At 56.7% G+C, this 21359-nt stretch overlaps 1 protein-coding gene across 1 annotated transcript in view; it reads left to right on the forward strand.

The window, feature by feature from the left end:
- Window positions 1–21359, forward strand: part of LOC114508849 (CUB and sushi domain-containing protein 1) — a 416019-nt gene that overhangs the window by 118905 nt on the left and 275755 nt on the right. The window contains exon 7 of the mRNA XM_036011116.1: window positions 3230–3342. Within this exon, the coding sequence (XP_035867009.1) occupies window positions 3230–3342 (113 nt within the window). The remainder of the gene's footprint in view (window positions 1–3229; window positions 3343–21359) is intronic.

Raw genomic sequence — 21359 nt, forward strand, 5'->3', positions numbered from 1 at the left:
GCCGAGCCTTGCTGAACCCTCTGCAGGAAGTGGATGCGCCGGTGGACAAACCGGCTCCCTCTGGCGCAGACAGACACAGAGCGAGGACCGCCCACTCTCACGGGCCTCTCCGTGGGGACCACCCAGCAGCCTCGCTGCCCGGCTCCACAGGCTTCCTGACCCGGTTTGAGTGGCTCCAGAAACCACAGGCGTCCCCTGTCCCCGCAGAGGGACACGTCCCTGCCTCTCGCCGGAAGGTGTGCTTCCGCCTCACCGTCTCCCTCCGTGTGAGCCCAAGCATCTTGGAGTCACCTGATTTCTCCGGCCTTTGTCCTCTGTTTCTAAACGTCCAGGATTGACAATGTCACCGTGTGCTGAACGGCAGACACAGAACAGCTGCTGTCCTGCAGCTCTGCGGGTTGTAACCCTCCCGGGTTTTGGGGGAATAAGACCTGCATGTGGGCAGGGGTCTTGCTGTAGGGGTCCTGGGAAAACCCGTTGCATGGCCTGTTCCAACCTCCTATAATCCCCTGTGTTCCCAGGCTCGCGGCCCTCCCTCCACGCTCAAGGTCAGCAGCCCCAGGTGGAGGTCAAGGTCAGCGCCCCAGGTGGAGCTCCACTCCATGCACCACGCAGCCCTCCTTCCTTAGGTCCCTTCTGCTCCCTCTGCCTCTCCTCCTCTGCCCCCGTCTTCCACCGTGACGGATCTTTCTGATTGCACTGGACGGCCAGATAAGCCAGGGAAGTCCCTCCATCTCAAGATCTGTGACTCTGTCCCACCCACAGAGCAGCAGCCTGTGGCCTTGGGAGGGGAAGTAGCCACGGGCTCTGGGGTCAGGAATCCACGGGAGGCCTGGCTTCCCGGGGGTCCCGCCAACTCTTTACATCTGAGCCTTATCTGCACCGTCCATGTGCTCAGTAAACCCACACTGTCCCCCGCTGGTTCGTGTTTAGTCAGCTGTCTTCCGATCGGTTGGCAGTGAAGGGCCAACGGACTGTACAGGAGTCGTGTACTTGGCGAAACTTTAGTTACCAAAGTGCACCGAGGCACGCCACCCAGTCGTCTTCCCGCCCAGCATTTTCACAAACCGCCTCGCTCCTGCTGCAGCAGGGTCAGCAAGCCTGGCCCATGAGCTAAGAATGAACTTTACCTTGGTGAAGGGTCAAAAGAAAAAAAAATCGGAAGAAAGGATTATGTAGCCTAGAAAAAATAAAAAATGCAGATTTCAGTGTAGATAAGTAAAATGTTCTGAAACCCAACCACACCCACTCGGGGGCGGGGCTTGCAGAGGGTGGGGCTGAGTGGCTGAGCAAACTGTGGCAAAAACCCCCGAAACATTCCTCTCCGGCCCCTTGCAGCTGCAGTCCTTCCAGGGATTCCAGTGCTGGTGTTTCCCTCCGTAAAACACGGGCGAGCTGCAAGGGCTGGGCTGCTGAATCCAGAATTTGCTCCTCTCGGCCATTGTCGGCATCAGGCAAAGACGCAGGTGACCCGTTTCTAACGGAATTTGTAACATAATCTCCCCAGGACAAAAGGGGGGCAGGGAGCTCTGTAACAAAACCCTAGAGTGAGAAAACGGTTTTTGGAACCAGTCGGCACCACACATAAGCCCCAGCAAGCAGGCAGCTCTGAGGAGCCCGTTCCTCCTACACAAGATTATTTCCAACAGGGGTATTAACACCGTCACGATTGGTCACAGTCAAGGTCTGGCTTTGAACTTCAAATGGATACTGCTCGTTTCTAAACCTGACACGGGAAAGCTCGGCCACGCCTCTGTTTGGTGCTGCTGCTTCTTGGGTGGTGGAGGAGAAGGGACGGGCTCCTCCCAGCCGCCCGGCCCCGGGGTCCTGGGACAGGAATGTGCTCTCCCTCCCGCCCAGCCCACGCAGGGCAGGCGCCCCAGGGCTCAGCGACAGCCGCCTGCTCCACACCTTACACACCGTCTGCACTCACCAGCATCACCTTGAAAACAGGTGTGTGGGCAGAGATGCCAGCTAGTGGCGTGACACCAGGCCACACGTTAGGAACATCAGAAATGTGCTTCAGGGAGCTTTACACTCGCACATCTGAGCGACCGCTCCCAGGGAAGCGTTTTCGAGTCCAGGTCACAGACGGGGAAACTGAGGTTCAGGAAGACCGCCGGGCTACACAGAGACTCGGCCAGCACGAGTGCGTCCCCCGTGGTCTGCCCCCCCGTCCCAGCCCAGGGGCGGTCACACTGCCCACCAGGGGGCAGCATGGAGGTGCCCCTCCCGGCCGGCCCCTCGCCCCCTGAGGAGGCACCGACTCCTTGGTGCCCAATAGCAGGACGTGAATGGCTGGGCTTTATTTTCTGACAACTAGGCTACCCCGTTTGTGGAGTGGGCGGATCTTTTTCTAAACGGCTGGACCAGGATCGATCCTGGCTGATGTTGGGAAGGTTCCACTGTGTTGAAGATGCTCTTTTCCTCCAAGGCAACTTTACCTGGTTTCCAGTCTCTGCTAGTTCTTGCGCTGGCCGTGTGGGCACCGTTGGTTGGAGCGTCGTCCCATACACAAAGGGGTTGCGGGTTTGATTCCCAGCCAGGGCACATGCCTGGGTTGTGGGTTCCATGTCCGGTTGAGGTGTGTAAGAGAGGCAATCGATCAACGGATGTTTCTCTATCACGTTGATGTCCTTCCCCCCTCTCTAAAATCAACAAACATATCCTCGGGTGAGGGTTAAAAAATTGTTTTTGAATGTCTGCCAGCTCTTGTCACCAACCTCACAGACCCCCCCCCCCCACCGTCACGGCAGTGGGAGAGGCCCCGCCGTGAACTGTGGGGCGTGGTGCTCAGCACCCGGTGTAGTACTTATCAGGCGTGAAGATGGTTTATGTGAGTCCACTTCCGGTGGGAGCGTCACCCAGGGCTCAAATCGTAAAGGGCAGAATTTTATCATTTTCCAGTTTCTTTACCTCCTAGAATTCATTATGATTGAGGTTCCGATGGGGAGAAAAAAGGAAATGAAAAGGCCATTTTCTCATTTGTGGATCACTAATGAAGAAGCATCAAAATGTCAGACATTTGTGAGAGCCTTCCTGCCGTCGAGAGTAAACACAGAATCTGCGGGTGGGGGAGGGAACCTCCCGGAGGGGTAAACGCAGCCACCAGCGGCCTGTGTCTGCAGCGTCTCCAAGCGGAGGCTGCGCGGGCCACTGGGAGGCGGCTCTGAGGCGGGGCGTGCGCGCTCTGGGTTCACGGGCGTCTGCTCTTCCTCCCCCTCCGCAGGCTGACCGGCATGAACCTGCCCTCTCCGGTCATCAGCAGCAAGAACTGGCTGCGGCTGCACTTCACGTCGGACAGCAACCATCGGCGCAAGGGGTTCAACGCTCAGTTTCAAGGTAAGGACGCTCCACCTTGTAAGGAAAAAGAAAAATAGCAGACGACCCGTTGGTCCTTTCCAGTCCTGAAATTTTGGGATTCTCGGGCCAAAAACGGGACAAGTGATACAAGCTTGAAAATACTTTCTGTCCCTTTGTGAACAGTTATCGTTAGAAATGCTACAGTTAAACACTAGCAGTTTAGCACAGGGTTGTTACCATGATGTACGCGGTAGGTTTTTCTTATTTTGCTGGAATTTTGCGAAGTTTGAATCAATACACATTGATTAGCATTCATTTTAATTTCCATACCCCTAACCTTTAATTTCCATACCTGGGTAAATATCCCAGTGCTGTGGTTATTTTTTACCCATATCTTAAGAATGGCCTAGCATATAGTTTGCATGAAAATGGGTAAGTACCCCATCCTATCACTTTTGTTCCAAAACGTGCACTACACACGCCCAGTTGCCTGAGTTAGCGATTCACGTGTAAAGAACCTCAAAGCAAGAACGCCGAGGGGGCGTCTGCAGTCGGTCGTACGTGGGGTTGGCCCTGAAACCGTCTCTTTGTGTCTCGTTCCTCATGTTTATGCCTGTACAGGGCTGTATCGTTCCCTACATGTGTCTGATAATCAATAACCGTATCAATACCACGGAAAGAATCCCATCTATTAAGAGGGCCATTGAAAGCAGCTGCACTTTCACTTGCAAATGGAAGTTGTGTGACTGCTCTAGAAAGTGGGCTAGTCTCCCAGGCAAACTTCCCGTGTGTCCCCGAAACACGACCCGGAGGATGTCAGCTTGGAGCCTGCACTCTCCGACATGTGCGGCCAGGGCCCCACATGAGAACGTTAAACACACCCCACGCCCCGCACACTAGGAGGCCGGAAGGACTGTTTGTAAGCAACTCCCGTGAAAGGCGGAGCCCAAACAGAAACCGCGCCCACCGCCCGGGGAGAGTTTAGTAACGGTCCTGCAAACCGACCTGAATCACAAGCCGATACTGAGATGCCAGTCGACTGGCCACAGGATGAGGTGGGCGAATCCAGTGAGTGGAGTGGCTTCTGAAGCACCGATTGGTCGTCTCCAAGGGCCCCGGTGATTTGATTGGAGCAGAACCACAGAAGAATCTCTAGGGGTCACCCTGGACGCCTGACCAGAGCAACCAGCGTGGGTGCGGGTGATTGCCAGAAAGGCGAAAGGGAGAACATCGGAGTTGAAGGCGCTAGAAATCGGTAGATACAAGAAGCGTACCAGCTGACGGAAAATTGCAGGAGCTTAAATGTGTGAGCCATTGATTTTAAAAAGAACATATATATAATTGAAGTGGTGAGCAGAAACATTTGCCCATAAGCCCAAGGAAATAAAAAGATGTCAAACTTAATGTGGTGTAGACAGGGCTGAGCAGCAATCAATCGGGAAAGCTGTGCAGGCTCACTCGGAAGTTCAGCTCAAGGCCACGGGGTGAGAGGGCTGTGGGCCACGGATTTTTCACCGGCATCATGCCAGCCTCGCTGTGTGGGGGGCATCGGCCTTCAGCCCACACCCCAGCAGGCTGAACACACAAGGCTGGGGTCACCCGGAAAACTGACCCCATGGAGAGCAACGGGGCGTTGACAGGAAATACTCCAAAGAAGGCCCAGGTTGCTCCCCAGGAGGGTGGTAATTCCAGGCAGGAAGGTCTTAATCACATCGACCGTGGTGGCTCCCCAGGGCAGAGCCTCCGCCCACGACAGGAAGCTACAGCCCCTGCCCCAACACAGAACATGCCTGAGGGCCGCAGAAGGCAGGAGACAGAGCCCCTTTGAAGTTCAACTCCAAGGCCACTTGGTGAGTCGGGCCTCTCTGAGTCCCCACCAGCCTCCCACTGACCATGTCTGTGCAAGTTGCTGCCTGCTTCGCGCAACCAGGAGGCCTCCGGTGTTTATCCCGGGGTGCTGGCTGGGAAACCTTTGGGGTTTCACAGGAAAAGCTCATGACTCCTTTGTCTCTCTTGCCTGCATCGGACACTGAACACCACCGGCCCCAGCTGGTGCTGCGCTTTTGTTTCAACGGGATAAAATGAGGGAAAAGGAAATACTGTTGCTATTACCAGCGGCAGCTGCAAAAAATAAAAATAACAAAAGCCCAGATCTAGAAAACCAACCCAAACAACAGTAACAATAGTCGTGAAGATTTACAAAGTATTTCCCAAATGCCATTTCAATATCTATGCAAACATTCCGCCCAGGAATCTGAATTTGGGGTTCTTTGGAGGAGAAGGGGGCCTCGTTTAGGAAATACACATGTCTATGGTCGCTGCCATTTTAACGTCATTGTAGCCGCGTTTATCACTGGTGGTTGCTCGTGAGGATGTAAAAATTCCATGTGTGGCACTGGGAGAAAATACAGGCTGCAAACCGTGTGGGGTCCCTAGGCAAACTCCCCTGGGCCCCCAGGACGCTGACCCAGCCCTCTGATAGCCTCTCTCCCGGAAACGGCCGCTCTGTCCTGACAGGGCCGTGGCTACACTGAGTCACAGCTCCGAAAAGCAAGGAACGCAGTCTTTTTTTAACTTGGCCAGATAAACAACCACACCACAAAACATCTTCCTCCTGTTTCTGGATGCTTCCGGCTTTTATCTCTGCGTTCTTTATTCCCCGGTACTTGCCCTTTCTTCTCTGGCTCTTATCTCCTCAACCGCCCCAACAAATTGTGCCAAAAGTAGTCGTAAAGGTTTATTGACAGCAATGCGGGCTTTGCAGTTGCTCCTCCTGAAATACGCTCACTTTTAAAACTGCGTCACGCTCAAAAGCAGCTAGCAAATGCAGGAAGAGCCACTGGATGGATTTGCAGTATCTGCGTCCACATCGAGCTCTCGGGGTACAACAGATTTATGGAGGGCACTCCATTTTTTTTCAAATCAGCTGAAATTGAGCCCATTCTTTATATGGTTGCCTCCCTCATTAATTATAATTAAGTAATCACCTTGTTAGCGCCAGTTTGTCATTGGGGCATTTTCGACGTCTTCGAGACGGGTTTCTTAAATATAAATTAGTCCTGACCCACAAGGTGCCACCTCACTCAGAAGCAGCCTGTCTGCATGCTGAGCCCCAGTTTTACATACGTCTCCCTGGCTATTTGTAGAAATACGATCTTCACGTGGATTTCTGTAACTGATAAATCACCTTGAAAGTGCGGGTAGTGAATTTCCCATTCATAGGGAGAACGCCCTGTCTCGTAAATCAAGGGAAAACCTGACCGTGGATTTTAATCTTGGGTTGACGCAAATAATTAGCTTTCCTGTTAGGCGAGGGTTCTGTATGGCCATTGATGTCCCCTTTTATTTAAAATGAAGACCTTCGTGGAAAATGAAGACCTGCATGTTGTTAAAAATGTGTTTTGGGAAACCAGGGGCTTTATCTTCCCGGTTAGCTTGAATTTGGGTATAGCGGATGCATTCCCCAGTCCCGAGTGCTCCCACCGTCGGCGACCCGAGGTGCCGCTGCCCAAGCTCGGCCTCAGAGGGGTCGGAGACGCCTGGCCCCCGGGACGACAGGGGGTGTCCCTCTCCCCCTTTAGAACGCACCTCTGCAGAACCGCGAGGGCAGCGAGCTGGAACCTGGAAGGCACTCGGTTACTGTACCTTGAAGAACGGAAGGGAATCTCCGCCTAGGCTGCCCAAGGCCCGGGGACCATGCAGCAGAACCCGCGGGAACCCTGCAGGTGGCGCTCTGGCGCACTCTCGGGCAGTGGACGCCGTCCGCTCTCCCTCCACCCAGGGCACCTTTAGGTCAAGTTCTGGGTGGATCCGAATGAATTCGCAAAACCCTGCCTTATAGCCTTGAATCAGTCCCAAAAAACCTCTAAGCCTCTAAAAGAAAGAGAGGTATTAGTCGATGTGAATTCACTCAGATCAGAAACACACGCCGCTTTCCCTAGACACTCCCGAGACCTTCCCTCGGGCCCCAAGGGCGCGCGGAGCGCCCACTCCGGCGCCGGCGCCTGCACCGTGAACGACTCAGAGAAGCCGCCGGTCTGGGGCCTGGGCTGCGGGTCGCCGACTCCCGGCCTCCACGTCTTCGTTAACGACTTACGTATTCGCCAGCACCCTTTCCGCCCGGTGCGTCTCCTTGCCCCTCGCCCGGTGAGATGAGAATTATGCCGCCTGCCTCCCGAGTCGCTGCGGACGGCTCGTACACGAAAGGGGGCGCGCGGGCCGCTTTGCAGGCTGCGCGGGTGTGAGAGCGCCCATCGCCCCCTGGGTCCCCGCCCCCAGGCCGCGGATCCTCCTGGCCCAAGTCCACGGAAACGCTGTGTCTGTTCTAACGACAGGTAAACTAAAAATTGGGGAAAGACCAGCTGGGCCCGCACGCAGCAACGGGAGGGACTCTCGCAGGCTCACACGGAACTGAGCGGAGGAGCCGGACGCAGACGCGCCCACCGGGGGGCGCGCGGGAGTGGGGCGCAGGGATTCGCAGAGCCGGCTGTTTACGGGGCGTCTGTTCCCGAGAGGGGGGGCCGGGTGTGTCTGTACATTTCCATTTAAAAAGTGGAGTTCTGAAGCATGGTCAGCACAATTCGCTTCCCCCCAAAATGACACGTTTTTAGAAAAGCTTTCTTGCCCACGGGGCCAGACAAAAACACCCAGAGGCTCCTCCACCGTGCCCCGGCGCTGCGGCAGGTCCGGTTCCTCCGGGGAGGCCGGGCGCTCGGGCGCCGAGGGCGCGGGGAGCCGGGCAGCCGCCCACACGGCCCAGCCCCCGCAGGGCCACGACGTGAATATTGCAGCTCCGTGTCATCCTTTCCCGCTCCGTTTCCTCCCCCGATGGGCGAGCTGCCCGCCTCTGTCCAGTCACGGCACCCTCCTGTGAGCAGCAGGGACTTATCTTGCACGAGTGAAACCTCCGGGTTCACACGAGCAGCGCTCCAAGGCAGCTGGGAGCCCCTGGCGGCTCCGTCCGCTTTCCCCGCGGCGCCTGGGAGGTGCGGGAGGCCGCGGCGGAGGCCGGCGAGGTCACAGGTGGGGCCGCCGTGACGCACTGTCCCCAACGCGTGTGAATGGGTGACCGCGTGTGTGAATCTGTGCAGATGCATGTAAGTAAGTAAAGGGCAGCGTGAGGGCAGAGGCCGCGACCCCTGGGGAGGCAGGGAGAGACGGGAGACGTGGCCCGTCCCCCTGGCCCGCGTGGGAAACATTTGGGACGGCGGAGACAGCGCCCCCTGCAGGAGCGTCCGGGGCTCAGACCCTGGAGCTCGCAGAGGCCTGGATCTGACCACAGCTGGGGGACAGTCCCCGCCGCACGAGGCAGTCCTGCGGCACCTGTGTGTGCACGGGCTGGGGACTGGGGGTCCCCACGGGCTGACTGCGTTGGTTTTAAGCCGAAGGCTCGGCCTCTGAGGCTGTGCCTGGAGAGGAAGTTGTCCGGTCCCCAAGGAGCACCCCCGCCAGCTGCACTGGCTGTCTGGGTCACACCTCTACACAGGAGCACCCCCTCCTCCGCCGAGGGAGGGCGCACCTGATCCACACGCCAGTGCACAGGCCTGCCTGGGGCGCTTGCGTCCTCCTCCCGGACCCTGGCCATTCGTGGTGTCCAGCCCCCAAGGCGGGGGGCACAGCTGAGCTGGGGGGACCAGTGCAGTGCAACTGGGCACAGCTCCCAGGGGCCACCTGCCTGCAGGGCTGGGGCCGGCTCAGGGCGGGACGCCCAGTGCTGGGGTTCCCATTCGACGGAACCCCTCTGTCCCCCAAACCTCACCTTCTGCACCACGCCGAGCCCCGGGCGAGCTGCGCAGTGAGGACTCCGTGGGCTGCCCCTGCCCGCCCTGCAGGAGGCGGTAACGCAGGGTGCGCTTCCGTGTGTGTCTCGGCGTGTTCAGAACCCATCAAGGTAGCAGTTCACTCTGAATAGCTGCGTGCTGCCTGCCAGAGAAGACCCTTGTGTTTCAGGGGGTAACGCGCCCTCGGAGGGTGCGCTGTGTGTCAGGGGCAATTTTGTGACTAGACACTCGAGGTGATTTCTTACCAACGCCGAAGCAGGAGAACATATGTCTTGAGGAAAGCACGCGATTACGGTCGTTAGGGATGTGAAATTAACAGCTGGGCGCCTCACCTCGAGGCAGCCTAATGGAGCAAGCGATCTTCCTGAGCTCGTTCCAGACTCGTGGTCCAATGTGTGTTCACGCATTGATTTATTTAAAAATTGCATTTAAAAAATTAATACGTGATAAACCTGGGCCATTATATACAGAACCACTGAAACTAAAACCCTCCCTTTCTCCAGACTTCTGCATGTCTGAGATCCACACTGGCTGGTTGGGCGCCAACAGTGTCACTCCGTAAATGACGGCCATTTAAAACAGATTAATATGTGGCCACAGCAGGTGGCTGTTATGTTCTCATGCTTGAAGAATACAAAAAGCTTAGGAGGGTTATTATCCCCTTGGTGAATTTGTCTTGCTGCATTTTTTATTTATGAGATAAAACAAATTATTCTGGCGTTCGGGTTAGGGACCCCTGGCTGTCATCATTTTTCAGCTGCTTCTCTCCTGTGGCAGCTGAGTCGGTCAGATGCACCGGCTGTGCTTGCTTCGAGTGTATTTGCTAAATGTTCACATTCGCCTCTTGTGGGCAGCCTGCGCCTTGTGACTTAAAGGGCCACCCTGTACGGTGGCATTTCCGGAGGGCGCCCTCCAGTGCTGTCCGACATTGGCAGGGAGGACAGGTCATCACAGTGGAACTTCTCCTTCTGTCCGCCCCTGCTACCCGGTCAGCGAGCGTCTGTGTTTCGGCTTGCCCAGGGCGTGACCTGCCTGGAGAGCCGTGCATAGGTCCTGGGAACCGTGTGGAAGCCGAGTGGCATGAGAATGCACGAGCTGCGTTCCTTGTCCTCTCAGTCACTGGATCAGCGCGTTCAGGTGGGACAGTGACACCGTGGCTTTGCACAGGCAGGTCACCCAACCAGTGGTGATAATGCGCATTTTAAGAGCATATGAGTCAGACAGAGCTGGCAGATGACAAGCATTGGCCGTAGAAGAATGATTAACAGCACACTCACTGTCTCTGCCTCCAGGAGTTTGTAATTTGACTAGTAGCAGCTCTCGGTGTATGCTTGGGTCAGAAGCCCCACTGGACAGTTAATGAGAGTTATGGACTCGCCATCCGCACTAGAGTTCACGGGCATTGTCTATGAACTTCATGTCTGCCTGAGACCCCGGGCGGGGATCACGGGTGGGCTTCAGGTTAAGACTCGTGTGTATTTACACAAAATGCAGAGTCAGACACCCTCTCTCCATGAATGGCGGGCCCTCGAAGACTCGCCATGTGGAAAGGGGGTCGGCACAGGACGGGAAGGCAGATCAGGAGACACGGCGGTCTCGGCAGGGGGCTGTCGGCGGAGTGGGCCAGGAATGGGCTGTGGGTGGGCGGGGAGCTGGAGGGGAAAGGGGACGGTTGAGCCTGAAAGGACCACCTGAGAGGTGACAAAGGGACAAGGGAAGAGCACTTGGAGAACGCTGAATTAGCGTTGACATTTGCAGGTGACGGAAAAGTGTGTGTTGGCCGACATGTGACTGCATGATAAGGAGCTTGAACTTGAACTATGTTGCTGGGGACGAGAGGTGAGGCAGAGGCCTGGGCAGGGCTTGACCTCACGGACAGGACACAGACCTCGCAGGTCCCCTCCACGGATCAGTTCAGGGGCTAAGGACACTCGGTCTCCCTGTGGACGACACTCCGTGGGAGAACAGCCGTGCAGGTGGTGCGCAGGCCCCGCTCAGGAGGAGTCTAGACGGCACTTCCCATTTTCATCTCCGTCCGCACGATCCGACGACCCCGAGCAATCCAGGGTTTCGCAGAGAGCCAGCGCTGAGGTCAGGCGGTGCGAGTCCTAGGGGTGCGGGATGCGCCCGCCCGCTGGCACTGGGAGACACGGACCCCGAAGTCCGGTTTCTGAGGAGACACTGGGTGAAACCACTGTCACGGGTCACGGGAAGTGTTCGGTGCCTGGGGAACCCGGACTAGGAAACGCAGCCCCGTGAACCCTCAGGTGACAGCACTGTCCCTTCTCATCGTCTGCTGTCAGCGCTCCTGGGGGCGCCTGGGCACCCCCTCAGCTGCATGCACCCCGCTTTCCCAGCTGTCCTCAGACGCTGGCCCGACAAACCCTGCCTCGTCCACTGTGACCCCTCACCTTCTCCTCGGCGTCTGCGGTTCCTCCAACCCACAGACAGGACCCGGGGTAAGGCTCTGCCGCCCCCTGCAAACCCCCTGGCCTGGTGGCCTCTGTCTCCCGGCCTTGCCGAGCTGGCCGTCTGCAGCTAAAGCAGAAGAATGCTTGGTTCTGCCCACTCCGCTGCACTCCCTGTGGTGCGGCGGGGGCCCCTGCCGACGGCTGCAGGCAATTCAACATCAGTCTCAGAAACTGAAACCTGGAGACATGTGTTGACGTGGGTGAGCCCTGCACGACCACCTTCCAGGGCGCACGGTGGAGGTGAGAGTGGGCGTCCGAGACAGAGCCAGCCCAGCCGGGCCTGCGCCGGTCAGCCCTTGCCCCGAGCTGGGGCGTGACAGGTAATATCCCTGTGAGGACCATACACTCCTTTTCAAACCTCGCTCTTGGAATGTTCCTTGGAGAACTCCACGTGGATTACAATTCTCTTAATTGACAAAATGGCTCAGGACCCTGGGAGCTAAGTCCTCACTCGGTTGAAATAATTGACATGACGACCTAAAGCCTTTGAAACAGCGGTTACTGCGAGGGCTGAGATTATGTAAAATTTAAGAAATTAACACCTTCACTGCATTTCCTTTCACTCGGACAAAGGAGCTTTTTGTAAAGGGTTCTATTTCTTGGAACTTCTTTTGTATTTCCTTGATTCCTTCAGTGGCAGTAGGAAAAGTGCAGAATTTTCATTACGGGTTTTCTGAAAATAGACCAGGGCTCTGCCGTCAATCTTTCTCTAGATTTTAGAGAAAACGCCATCGCTGCCCAAAGAACGGAGCTGGCCGCCAGCTGCTTACCTCGTGAGGGTCTTCAACGTGCCCACCTCTCTGAACCCCGCCTCATGGAAAATGTCTGTGTTTTTTATTGCCACACACTTGACAAGACTTTCTGACATCGCACTCCTTGATCTGAACTGGTTATGAAATCTGCTGCTGTGGCCTCGATGTGTGTGGATCGAAACCGGATACTTTATAACATACATCATACCCCTCAGAGTCTTCCTAATGTTACTTTTTCAAACCTCAGATGATTTGCAATTTCCTTTGCCCAGGAAACTCTATTTTCAAAGTCGTTTCTTGTGAAATGAAGTTTTCACTTGGATGATTACACTTTAGGTCTTATTTCATTAGCTAATTTTAATCTGATTACTTCTAGGCAGGAAGCTTATTATTTTGCTTCTTTATATGTTTTTTTTCAGCAACAGGTGTTCAAGAAATCTGTAAACTACTTTGTACATTTTGACTGGAGTTTAGAAGATGGGTATTGAGACGCACAAAGAAAGTAACAGGAAATAAAATTCATTGAACTTCCAAGAAAATTTTGCTTTTTCTAGTTGAAAGGTCAATGTCATCTCCTTTGCTCCTCTAGAAATTAAATCACATTTTAAAAATGATGACCAGGAATTTTATTCCTCGAAAATTTAAAGTCATGCCCACCCCCAAAAAAAGATTAATTAACAGTAAAAAGTTCGCTCAGGGACAAGACACATAAAACACCCCACTTTGAACAACCCCCGTTCCCTGCGGTAAACAGAGCCTTTTCCTGGACCTTCTCTGTGCTGGCGCTTGCACTTCCGGACTTCCCGGGGGGAATCCGGGACGAACGTGGTTTCACGTTTGGTGCCTCCAGACCAGGGTCCTGTGCCCCAGGGCTTTGCTTTGCTGTCTTGCTGGGGCGGCTCCCGTCTCTGCCCCCACCTGCGTGTCTCCGGCTCTCACGCCTGCCTGGAGCTTCACCTCGGGCCCTGGGAACTGGCCCTCTGGGCAGCCCTGTGTCCGGTGGCCAGGGGCGGGCGGGAGGTTACTAAGGCTTCACACATGTCTAGGACGTGAAATATTTATGGGGCAGAATTTCGAGGAATCAGCGTCCCTGGTCGATAGCTGTTGTAGGTGCAGACCACGGTGGCCTCCTGGGCGGTCGCACCCCCGCACCACAGGCTTGTGTAAGTTTCTGAGCTTATTCACTCTCGTGTGTGTATCTGGGTACACACACACACACACACACACAAACTCACACATGTAGACACACATTCATACGACTAACCAAGTTTGTCCTTAAACAATTCCCCGCCCCTGAACCCCGCCGTGAGTAACAACATGACCTTGGTCACACGTGTCTCGGTGGGACCACGCGCGTCCGAATGACGTCACACACCTGCACACAGAGGTCCCTTCCGGCCCCCGCGCCCCTGGCTTCCATCCAGTCGCTGCGGTGAAGCCTTGGGATACTCGGGTTTCGTCCCTGAAGCTTCGGGGTATTTATTGTGTCTTGTTTGCGTTCTGTTTTTTAAACAGCTAACTCAGGATCGAGCGTGGCTCACACCGGCAGTCTGATTAACAAGGCCTTGCCGGGTGGGGGGTGGGGGGGTGGCTGACACCGAGCCTCCGTGGCCGGCGGCCCCAGCACGAGGCTGCTGCCGTCCCTGAGACGCGCTGAGGAGCCGCACAGGTTTCCAGCGAACGTTTTCCACGCGTCGCCACCGGGGTTGTGGCTCTCCCTGCTTCCTCGGTTAAACTGCCGCCCTGAGAGATAACGTGGTCGGGTATGACTCGCTCGTTTTTAATTTCGTGGGGAGAGACCGTTCGGAGCGTCCTGGGGAAGGGAGCCTCCTCCGCTTATTGGCCCTGGGACGGGAGTCCCCGAAGGGTAACTGCCGGCTCGAGGCCTCTTCCAGCAGAGAGGGTTTAAGCGCTCCCCGGAGCGCAGCGCAGCATCCCGCCCGGCCGGCGCCTGCAGGGCGGCCCCGGGCAACAGCGCTCCGCCAATCCCGCCGGCCTCCTCCCGAGGCTGCGGTTCCCTAGGCAACCGCCCAGGTGAGCCTTCCTCCGAGCCTGCCTGCGGCTTCCGCCAGGAGCACCCGCTCCCGGGCCCTTTCCCGGGTCATCCCTATTTTTGTTAAATTCCCATGGTCCCGGGAAGGAAAACTCACTCCACAGCCTTAAGAAATAAAGACAGCTCCACGGGACCTGGCACCACCGCCACACTTCGGGGGAGACCCTGGATGCTGCCCCTCGGGGTCAGCGCTCCCTGCGTTCGCCGGTTCTCAGGGTCCGCAGCTAGTAAATCGTCCCCACTGCCAAAGCAGCCTGTTCGGGGTGGCGTGCTCTGAACCCCTTCCTAGGCAAATCACCACAGGGTCCGACCTGGGCGCAGCCTCTCCCGCCTGCCCGGGACCGCGGAGCTCGTGGCGCACGCACCTGCAAGCCCTGTTGATGCGCATGTGCGAGACCCCTCTGCCCACCTCCGCCCTCTGCTGAGACCCAGGCCGGTGGTCGCTGGCGGAGGGTGACCCTCCTCACGCCTGCCCTTTCTCTCTCTGCTTCTCCACATGGGACCCCTCCTTTTTGGCTCTGAGCTGGCCAGGCCCACAGCAGCCCAGAAGTGTGGGAATCAGGAGGTCCCCTCTGCCCAGGAGAGGACAGGACTGGTGGGGGGGGACTCCCCCCGCCCCCCGTGACGGCCCCGAGTAGCTGGCCGACGACGTTCAGGACACTGGAAAGACAGAGAGGAGCGCAAAAGACCTTCACAGCTGCACGGTTAGCAAAGTCCACGAGTGGGACTCTGACAATGGGTGTGCGTAGCTCATTCCGCTCGATGAATAAATCGTAGCGTGGGTGGAGCAGGCGAGAAGCGGGAAGAGAAACTGCACAATTCCGGAGGACGCTTCAGAGACACACCCACCCACTGTAACACCTACACCCTATTTGAGTCCTACGTGGCCAATTAGATTAGTAATTACATTGAGATAACTAGGAAAATTTGAATCCTAGCTGGATGGTGGATGATATTAAGGCTTTATTGTGTGTTAACACATGATGATGATATTATGGTCATTAATTTTCAGAAGCACCTTAGTTCTTCCAAGAGGCAACCTGACGCACTTATGGGCTTACGGCACATTTATGCACTGATATCTGCACCAAAACAAGGGGGGCTGGGAGGGAAGTCCCTGAAAAGAATAGCTAAGAAGTGTCGCGAAAGACCGGCAGGTAACAGGGGTTCCGCACACCTCTACCTGTGACTCGACGTTGGAAATAACGTCTCCCGCTGAAAAGATAAAGGAAGCGCCAGCCCTTGGCGGGAAGCGAGGCTCCGAAGCCGCACATTATTCTGCCCATCACGCTGGCCAAAAGCACTTTCCCTTATCGTCTCTGGAGTGTTTTCCTTAATGTCCAGCACAATGGAAATGGTGTTGTTCTTGAACCTGTCGTAATATCGGGCTAAGAGCTCCGGCTCCGAGGGACCTCCCGGCGGCTGCCGTCCACAGAGCACGGGGCACTCGCGTCCCCGCCCGTGCAGTGGGGGCGGGCCGTGCTCTCCGGTGGGGACCGCCGGCGCTGGCGAAGCTTCCTCAGGGCCCTGTCCTCAAGGGTTAGCCCGTGGCAGCCTGTGGCCTCGCTTCCTTCTGTTCACGGCTGGGCAGTGTCCCACTGCGGGGAGAGGCTTCCTTTCGTGTCTGCCTCCATCCTGCCACGGGCTCTGGAGCTGCTCCCTCCCCCCCCCCCGGCCCCCGGCTTACGAACAGGGGGGCTGTGAACATGGACTGCAAATACCTTTCCAATCCCCTGCTTTCTGTGCTGGGTATCCGCCGGGAAGTGGAGGTGTGGACGGTAGGGGGTTCCATCCTGGGCCGGCTGAGGGACGCCATCTCCATTTCTGCCCGCAGCACGCAGGGGGTCCACCTTCTTGAACTTCCTTACACGCTGACACACCCATTGGCATCACACCCATTTCCGTACGTGAGACAGGAAGAGCCCACAGTGCGGATGGAAGGGGGGCCCCCCACCCCACGCACACCCTGCCCGGGGGGCGTGGAGACCGGCCGCTGTCCTGCACGCGTGTGCAACACCCAAGCACGTGCTCACTTAGAGTGGCGGCCGGCCCCTTAAATTACCATAAGTAACAAAAATACTGCATCCTCCATGAGCAAAGACAAAGAGGTAGTGCGAAGGGTGGACCATTCTACATTTTTGTAACGTGTTATCCATCAGCCTGGAAGGAGGAGGCTGGTCTCGTGTCTCCTCCTGCGTCCGGCGTGCCGTGCGTGGCGATTTTCAGTGAGATCCGTGTGGACCGTCAGGGCTCACACGGAGAGAGGGTTGGCAAGTAGAGGAATATTTTATTGATCTTTGAGCACCGAACTTAATAGATGGCTGTTTCTCAAAAGTGAGTCGCAATGCGGAGCCTGAAACCTATAAATAATTTTCACACTCAATTATAGTAACATCGATCAATCTGCCCTGCATTTTGAATGGGTCTTTCCCCTCGAATGATTCTGTGGCCCCACACCTGGACCATTTTAAAAGTATTGGTTCGCTGACACGTTCAGATTTGTGTTTGCTGCTGCCGATATCTAATAGATTTTGTGCAATATCTTTTAAAAGATCTGTTAGTATCACTCCCCATGTCATCAGAAAAAACCTTTTCGTACTTGAAAGTTGTAAAGATTATAGAGGGAGATGCTAGTTTTCCAACATTTTAATATTTGCTTAAAAGCTAAAATTTCATCAGTAAACACATCATCTAGTAATTTTTCATGAAATAATTGCCGATCGTTTATGTCAGAGGAAGTGTCACCGAACACCCCGCTGTGACATCTGACTCCGTGCAGCAGCGCAGGTCTGTCTGCAGGGCCCCAGCAGCGCCTGGCCGTGCAGGATGCCCCCCATCCCCACCCCCGCCCCAGGTGAACTTGTCCCCCCCACCCCCGGGCCCTCAGCTGCGTGGTTCAGCTGCGTGGAAGGCACCAGCGACACTGTCTTCAGCGGCCCCGACCTACCCGGGGTGGGGAGGGTCTGGGGGGGCAGGTGCCACCGGAGGAAGACCCCTCACGGCAGGAACGGAGAGTGACCTCCAGGGACAGAGAGCCACTCGGGCCCACAGCCAGCGAGGGGATGGGGACCTCCGTCCGCAACCACAGCCGCATCCCACCGGGAACCCAGCCGCACCTGGAAGAAGGCCCCTCTGCAGCCGCCAGGTCAGAAGCGGGCGTGGCCACCTGGAGCGTGAGAGCCAGGCCGCAGAGCCCCGCGAGCCGCGCCTGGACTCCTGACCCGTGCAAGGGTGAGGGGACACGTGGTGACTCTTTCCAGCCGCACGGTGTGTGGTGAGTTTTCCTGCTCAGTCAAAACCGGCACCCTGGTCATGGGGCGTTCATCTTTCCTTCCTTCTTTTAAAGTTTTATTTATTTTTAGAGACAGAAGGCGTGAGGGAGGAAGAGAGGGAGAAAAACATCCATGTGTGGTTACTTCGTGAGTGCCCCCTACTGGAGACCTGGCCTGCAACCCAGGCATGTACCCTGACTGGGGAACGAACTGGCAACCCTTTGGCTTGCAGGCCGTTCATCTTTCTTTGAATTGGAAAGGAAGCTTCGTGCGAAAGCAGCGAGTTCATCTCGGAAATCCAAGACTTGCCCAAGAAAGAATTCCTCCTGGAGACCAGCACCCTCTCTCCTGGGCGGCAGGGCGGCCTCCATCAGCACCCCGCTCCCTCAGGCAGGGCACGGCACGGTCTGCCCCAGGAGGCTGCGGTCGAGAGAGGCATCCTCTGTGTTGCCTCCTCATGGGCATTCTTAAGTGACCATGTCACGAGAAGGCGGTGACCGACCGTGGGTGTGACCAAGGGGCCAGCAGAGCGCCCACCACTGCTCCTGCACCCAGCTTCACAAGAGCCACGGACACCCTAGCCTGCCTGTGAAAACCCAACGGGGGCCCCAGAGGGTCTCCGGGTCCCCGGGCACGGGCATCGAATTTGAGAATCAGTGTCACATGTCCCCAGCAGGGCCGGGGGCTGGTCCTCTCCCCATTTCTCTCTCCGGCCCGGGTTTCCTTCCTGCTCCAGTCTCGGGGAACCCAAGCTGCAGCCCCTGTCAAACAGGCATCTGGACTCCACGAACGCAAACCCAGGTTAGATGCCCCAGCGACAGACACCCCGAGTCCCTCCAGCCTGCCGCCGCTCGGTAGACAGGAGGGTTGCGTCCAGCTGTGCGGAACCTCTGCCAAAGCTGGAACTCTGCGTTGTTCCCATGATCGTCTGATTCGAAGACCTAACCCAGAAGAGCGTTACCTTGTAGTTGGGATCCGTGAGAAGGGTTCCGAGCACCTTGGAGAGCTCCGTGCGGGGACTGGTGTTTCCAGCAGCCGGGACTCCCTCCCTGCGTTCGTTTCTGGGGGGGATGGCGGAGGGCAATATTCTGGGGATGGTGACAAGGGGCAGGGGGCGTTGCAGACCACATGGGATGTTAAAGATAAGGAAGCAGGTCCCTTTTACAAGAGAATCACTTCTGATCCGCCTCGGGCTGGAGGAAATGCTGCCTTCCGTTTCGCCAAGATTATCAGCTACACCAGTAGGTTGATTCCTTGGCTACTGCGATCTCAAACCATCAAAGCCGCTTCTGAGTTCATCGTATTTTTTTGGAAGTTCAATGCCATTCTGTCTGAACATTCTCGTCTCCAACTGTTTGCCTTCCAGAATGGGAGAGGTCCGTGTTTTGATCCCTTACAACAACTGTGTGCGTCGGTTTCTGCCCAACCACTCCACGTAATCACACACCGAATCTGCCCCCTTTCTGCTGTCGTGGGGGGTCCCGGGCACGGCCGGAGAGGAGGACAGAGGGATGAATGCGTCTGCACGCATCGGCGCCACTCGCCTCCAACAGCGTGTTCTGTCACCGCTGGTCACAGACAGGCTCTCCACTGCCCCCTTCCTTCACACAGCGCCTCCCTGGAAGTGCCCTGCAATGAATTTCTCAGAAACGGCTTTGACAGGTTACTCACGGAGAAAAATTTTTATTCCCATGTAAAAGAAAGACAATTCTGTTTTTTTCCTTACCGCATTAAGTTTGATTTAATATGCCATTTAGTGGATTTAATGAAGCTTTTTCCAAAGCACTGGGGGGAAACAGCCAAATAATGGCACTTAGAAAATAAGAATAATTAAAGTAGAAGCAGGGAAGGAGGAGACAGGTTTACACCGAAAACGCCATGAGGATTCAGAACAAAAACATCTTACAAACCTGTTTTTCTCTCGTGCGCCCCGATGCCCAAACGCTGGGAGCGGTCTGGGGGTCCGGTTATGTCCGCTGAGCAGGAAGTGAGCTCGGGCCAGGGGGCGTGGTTCGCATTCGGGTGGTCTGCGAGGTCATTCTGAGAGGCCTGATGATTAACATCGAGGCCGCTTAGGGACTGAGAACCCACGACCACCCCCACCCGCCCAGTGTGAGCCCCACGGTTTACCCACGGGACAGGGATGAGCTCGGGGTGTTGCCGGGAAGCAGCGTGTATTTGAGGACGGAGCAGGTGCCCCGGAGAGCAGCGGCTGGGCCCTGGCTCCCGCCTCCCTCCCTCCCGTCAGTCCAGACGCACAGCTCCCGGGGCCGCTTGGACGGGGCTGCTCTGGTGGGGTCGCTTTTACAGGTGTCACGACTCCACCTATGAAATCGGTCCCCCGGGCCTGGGTTGCCGGCCTGCACCGGGGACTCTCTGAGCTTCCCCATGGGTCAGGGAAGAGCAGCATGCTTCCGTTCTGGTTCTGTCTCTCGAGAGTAAAGGCCTGGGCACCGGCGCCCTGAGCTCTGTCCTGCGGCGGATCCCGCCGTGTCCGGGAGGGCCAGCCGGCCGGCAGCAGCGGGTGTGTGCCCCTGGCAGGTGCCTGGTGGCCGGGCGCTGGGACAAGGTGGTGGTCACAGAATTGACTGTCCTCAGGCCCTCGCCGCTTTCAAGGGTCCCGTCCCCTGTTGAAGAGCTGACCCACACGGCTGCGTGGAGGCCCTGTCCTAGCAGCTTCTATCAACCGATCCAACGGCAGGTGCAGGTGGGACCAGGAGACCCTCCCCCGGGCTCCCCGTCCCCCCACCCTCAGCAAAGGCTGGAGCCAGCATTCTGCGCTGTGCTGTCTGCCGTGGACCAGGATGAGTAAACCGCAGGGCCAGCTCCTCGAAGCCGAACCCCTTCATCGAACAGACACGGAAAACCGAGGCTGTGGTTCAGGGTCTCAGAAAATTCCAGAAGGGAGATGGAGCTCAGGTCTCTGGGCTTCCAGAACAGCCTCCTCTTTGCCGGGCCGACAGTTTCTGTAAAGCGACCCCCTCCCCTGCGGGCACATGGGCGCCCGGAGCCCGGCCAGGGCCATGGGGAGCAGCAGCAGGAAGCTGTCCCGCACGGAGAGAAACCGACGAGAAGGGTCTGTTTGTTACAGGAGGGACAGCGGAGTCTGTGCCGGAAAGAGTGGATTAGCTGAGACCGTTGTGTCCACAATCCCTGATGGTCCCCAGGTCCCCGCACAGGGAGGGCGGCGAGGAGACCGGCTGTGACTTGTTTGGGGGCCACGTCATCACCCCTCTTCTCTCTCTTCTCCATTTCTGCACCGGTGTCCTCCCCCATAGGTACCCCTCTCCTCCCCCCGCCACCCGTGTCTGGCGGCCCCTCCAGGGCCCTCCGCGGGGAGGGAACGGCCTGAAATTGCTTCTGTGCAGTAACCCGGCCAACCCCTGCGACGCTAAGTGAAAAACCTTTTAATCCCCAGGTGTCCCGAGTCAAACCCTGAACGGTCTTATCTCTGACAACTTAAATCACGGGAGATACATTATTTAATGATTTGTTAAGCACTCGGAGTGCTGTAAAGTTAATTGCCTTTCTCCTCACAAAGTGTCTGGCTGTGATTCCCGTTACGTTGGTGAAGAAGCCGAAACCCAGTGTGGGTGGGTGCCCCCCACCCATCCTCACCCCCACAGCCTTGGCCGTTCCCACAGGGACACAGCTTCACTCGGGGAAGGCGCCTCGTTTCGCTGCAGAGTGACCTGCAGAGACGTCGCTCTAGAGGGTTCCGCTAGCCG

Source organism: Phyllostomus discolor, chromosome 11, assembly GCF_004126475.2.
Source record: "Phyllostomus discolor isolate MPI-MPIP mPhyDis1 chromosome 11, mPhyDis1.pri.v3, whole genome shotgun sequence".
In the NCBI taxonomy this organism is placed as follows: domain Eukaryota; kingdom Metazoa; phylum Chordata; class Mammalia; order Chiroptera; family Phyllostomidae; genus Phyllostomus; species Phyllostomus discolor.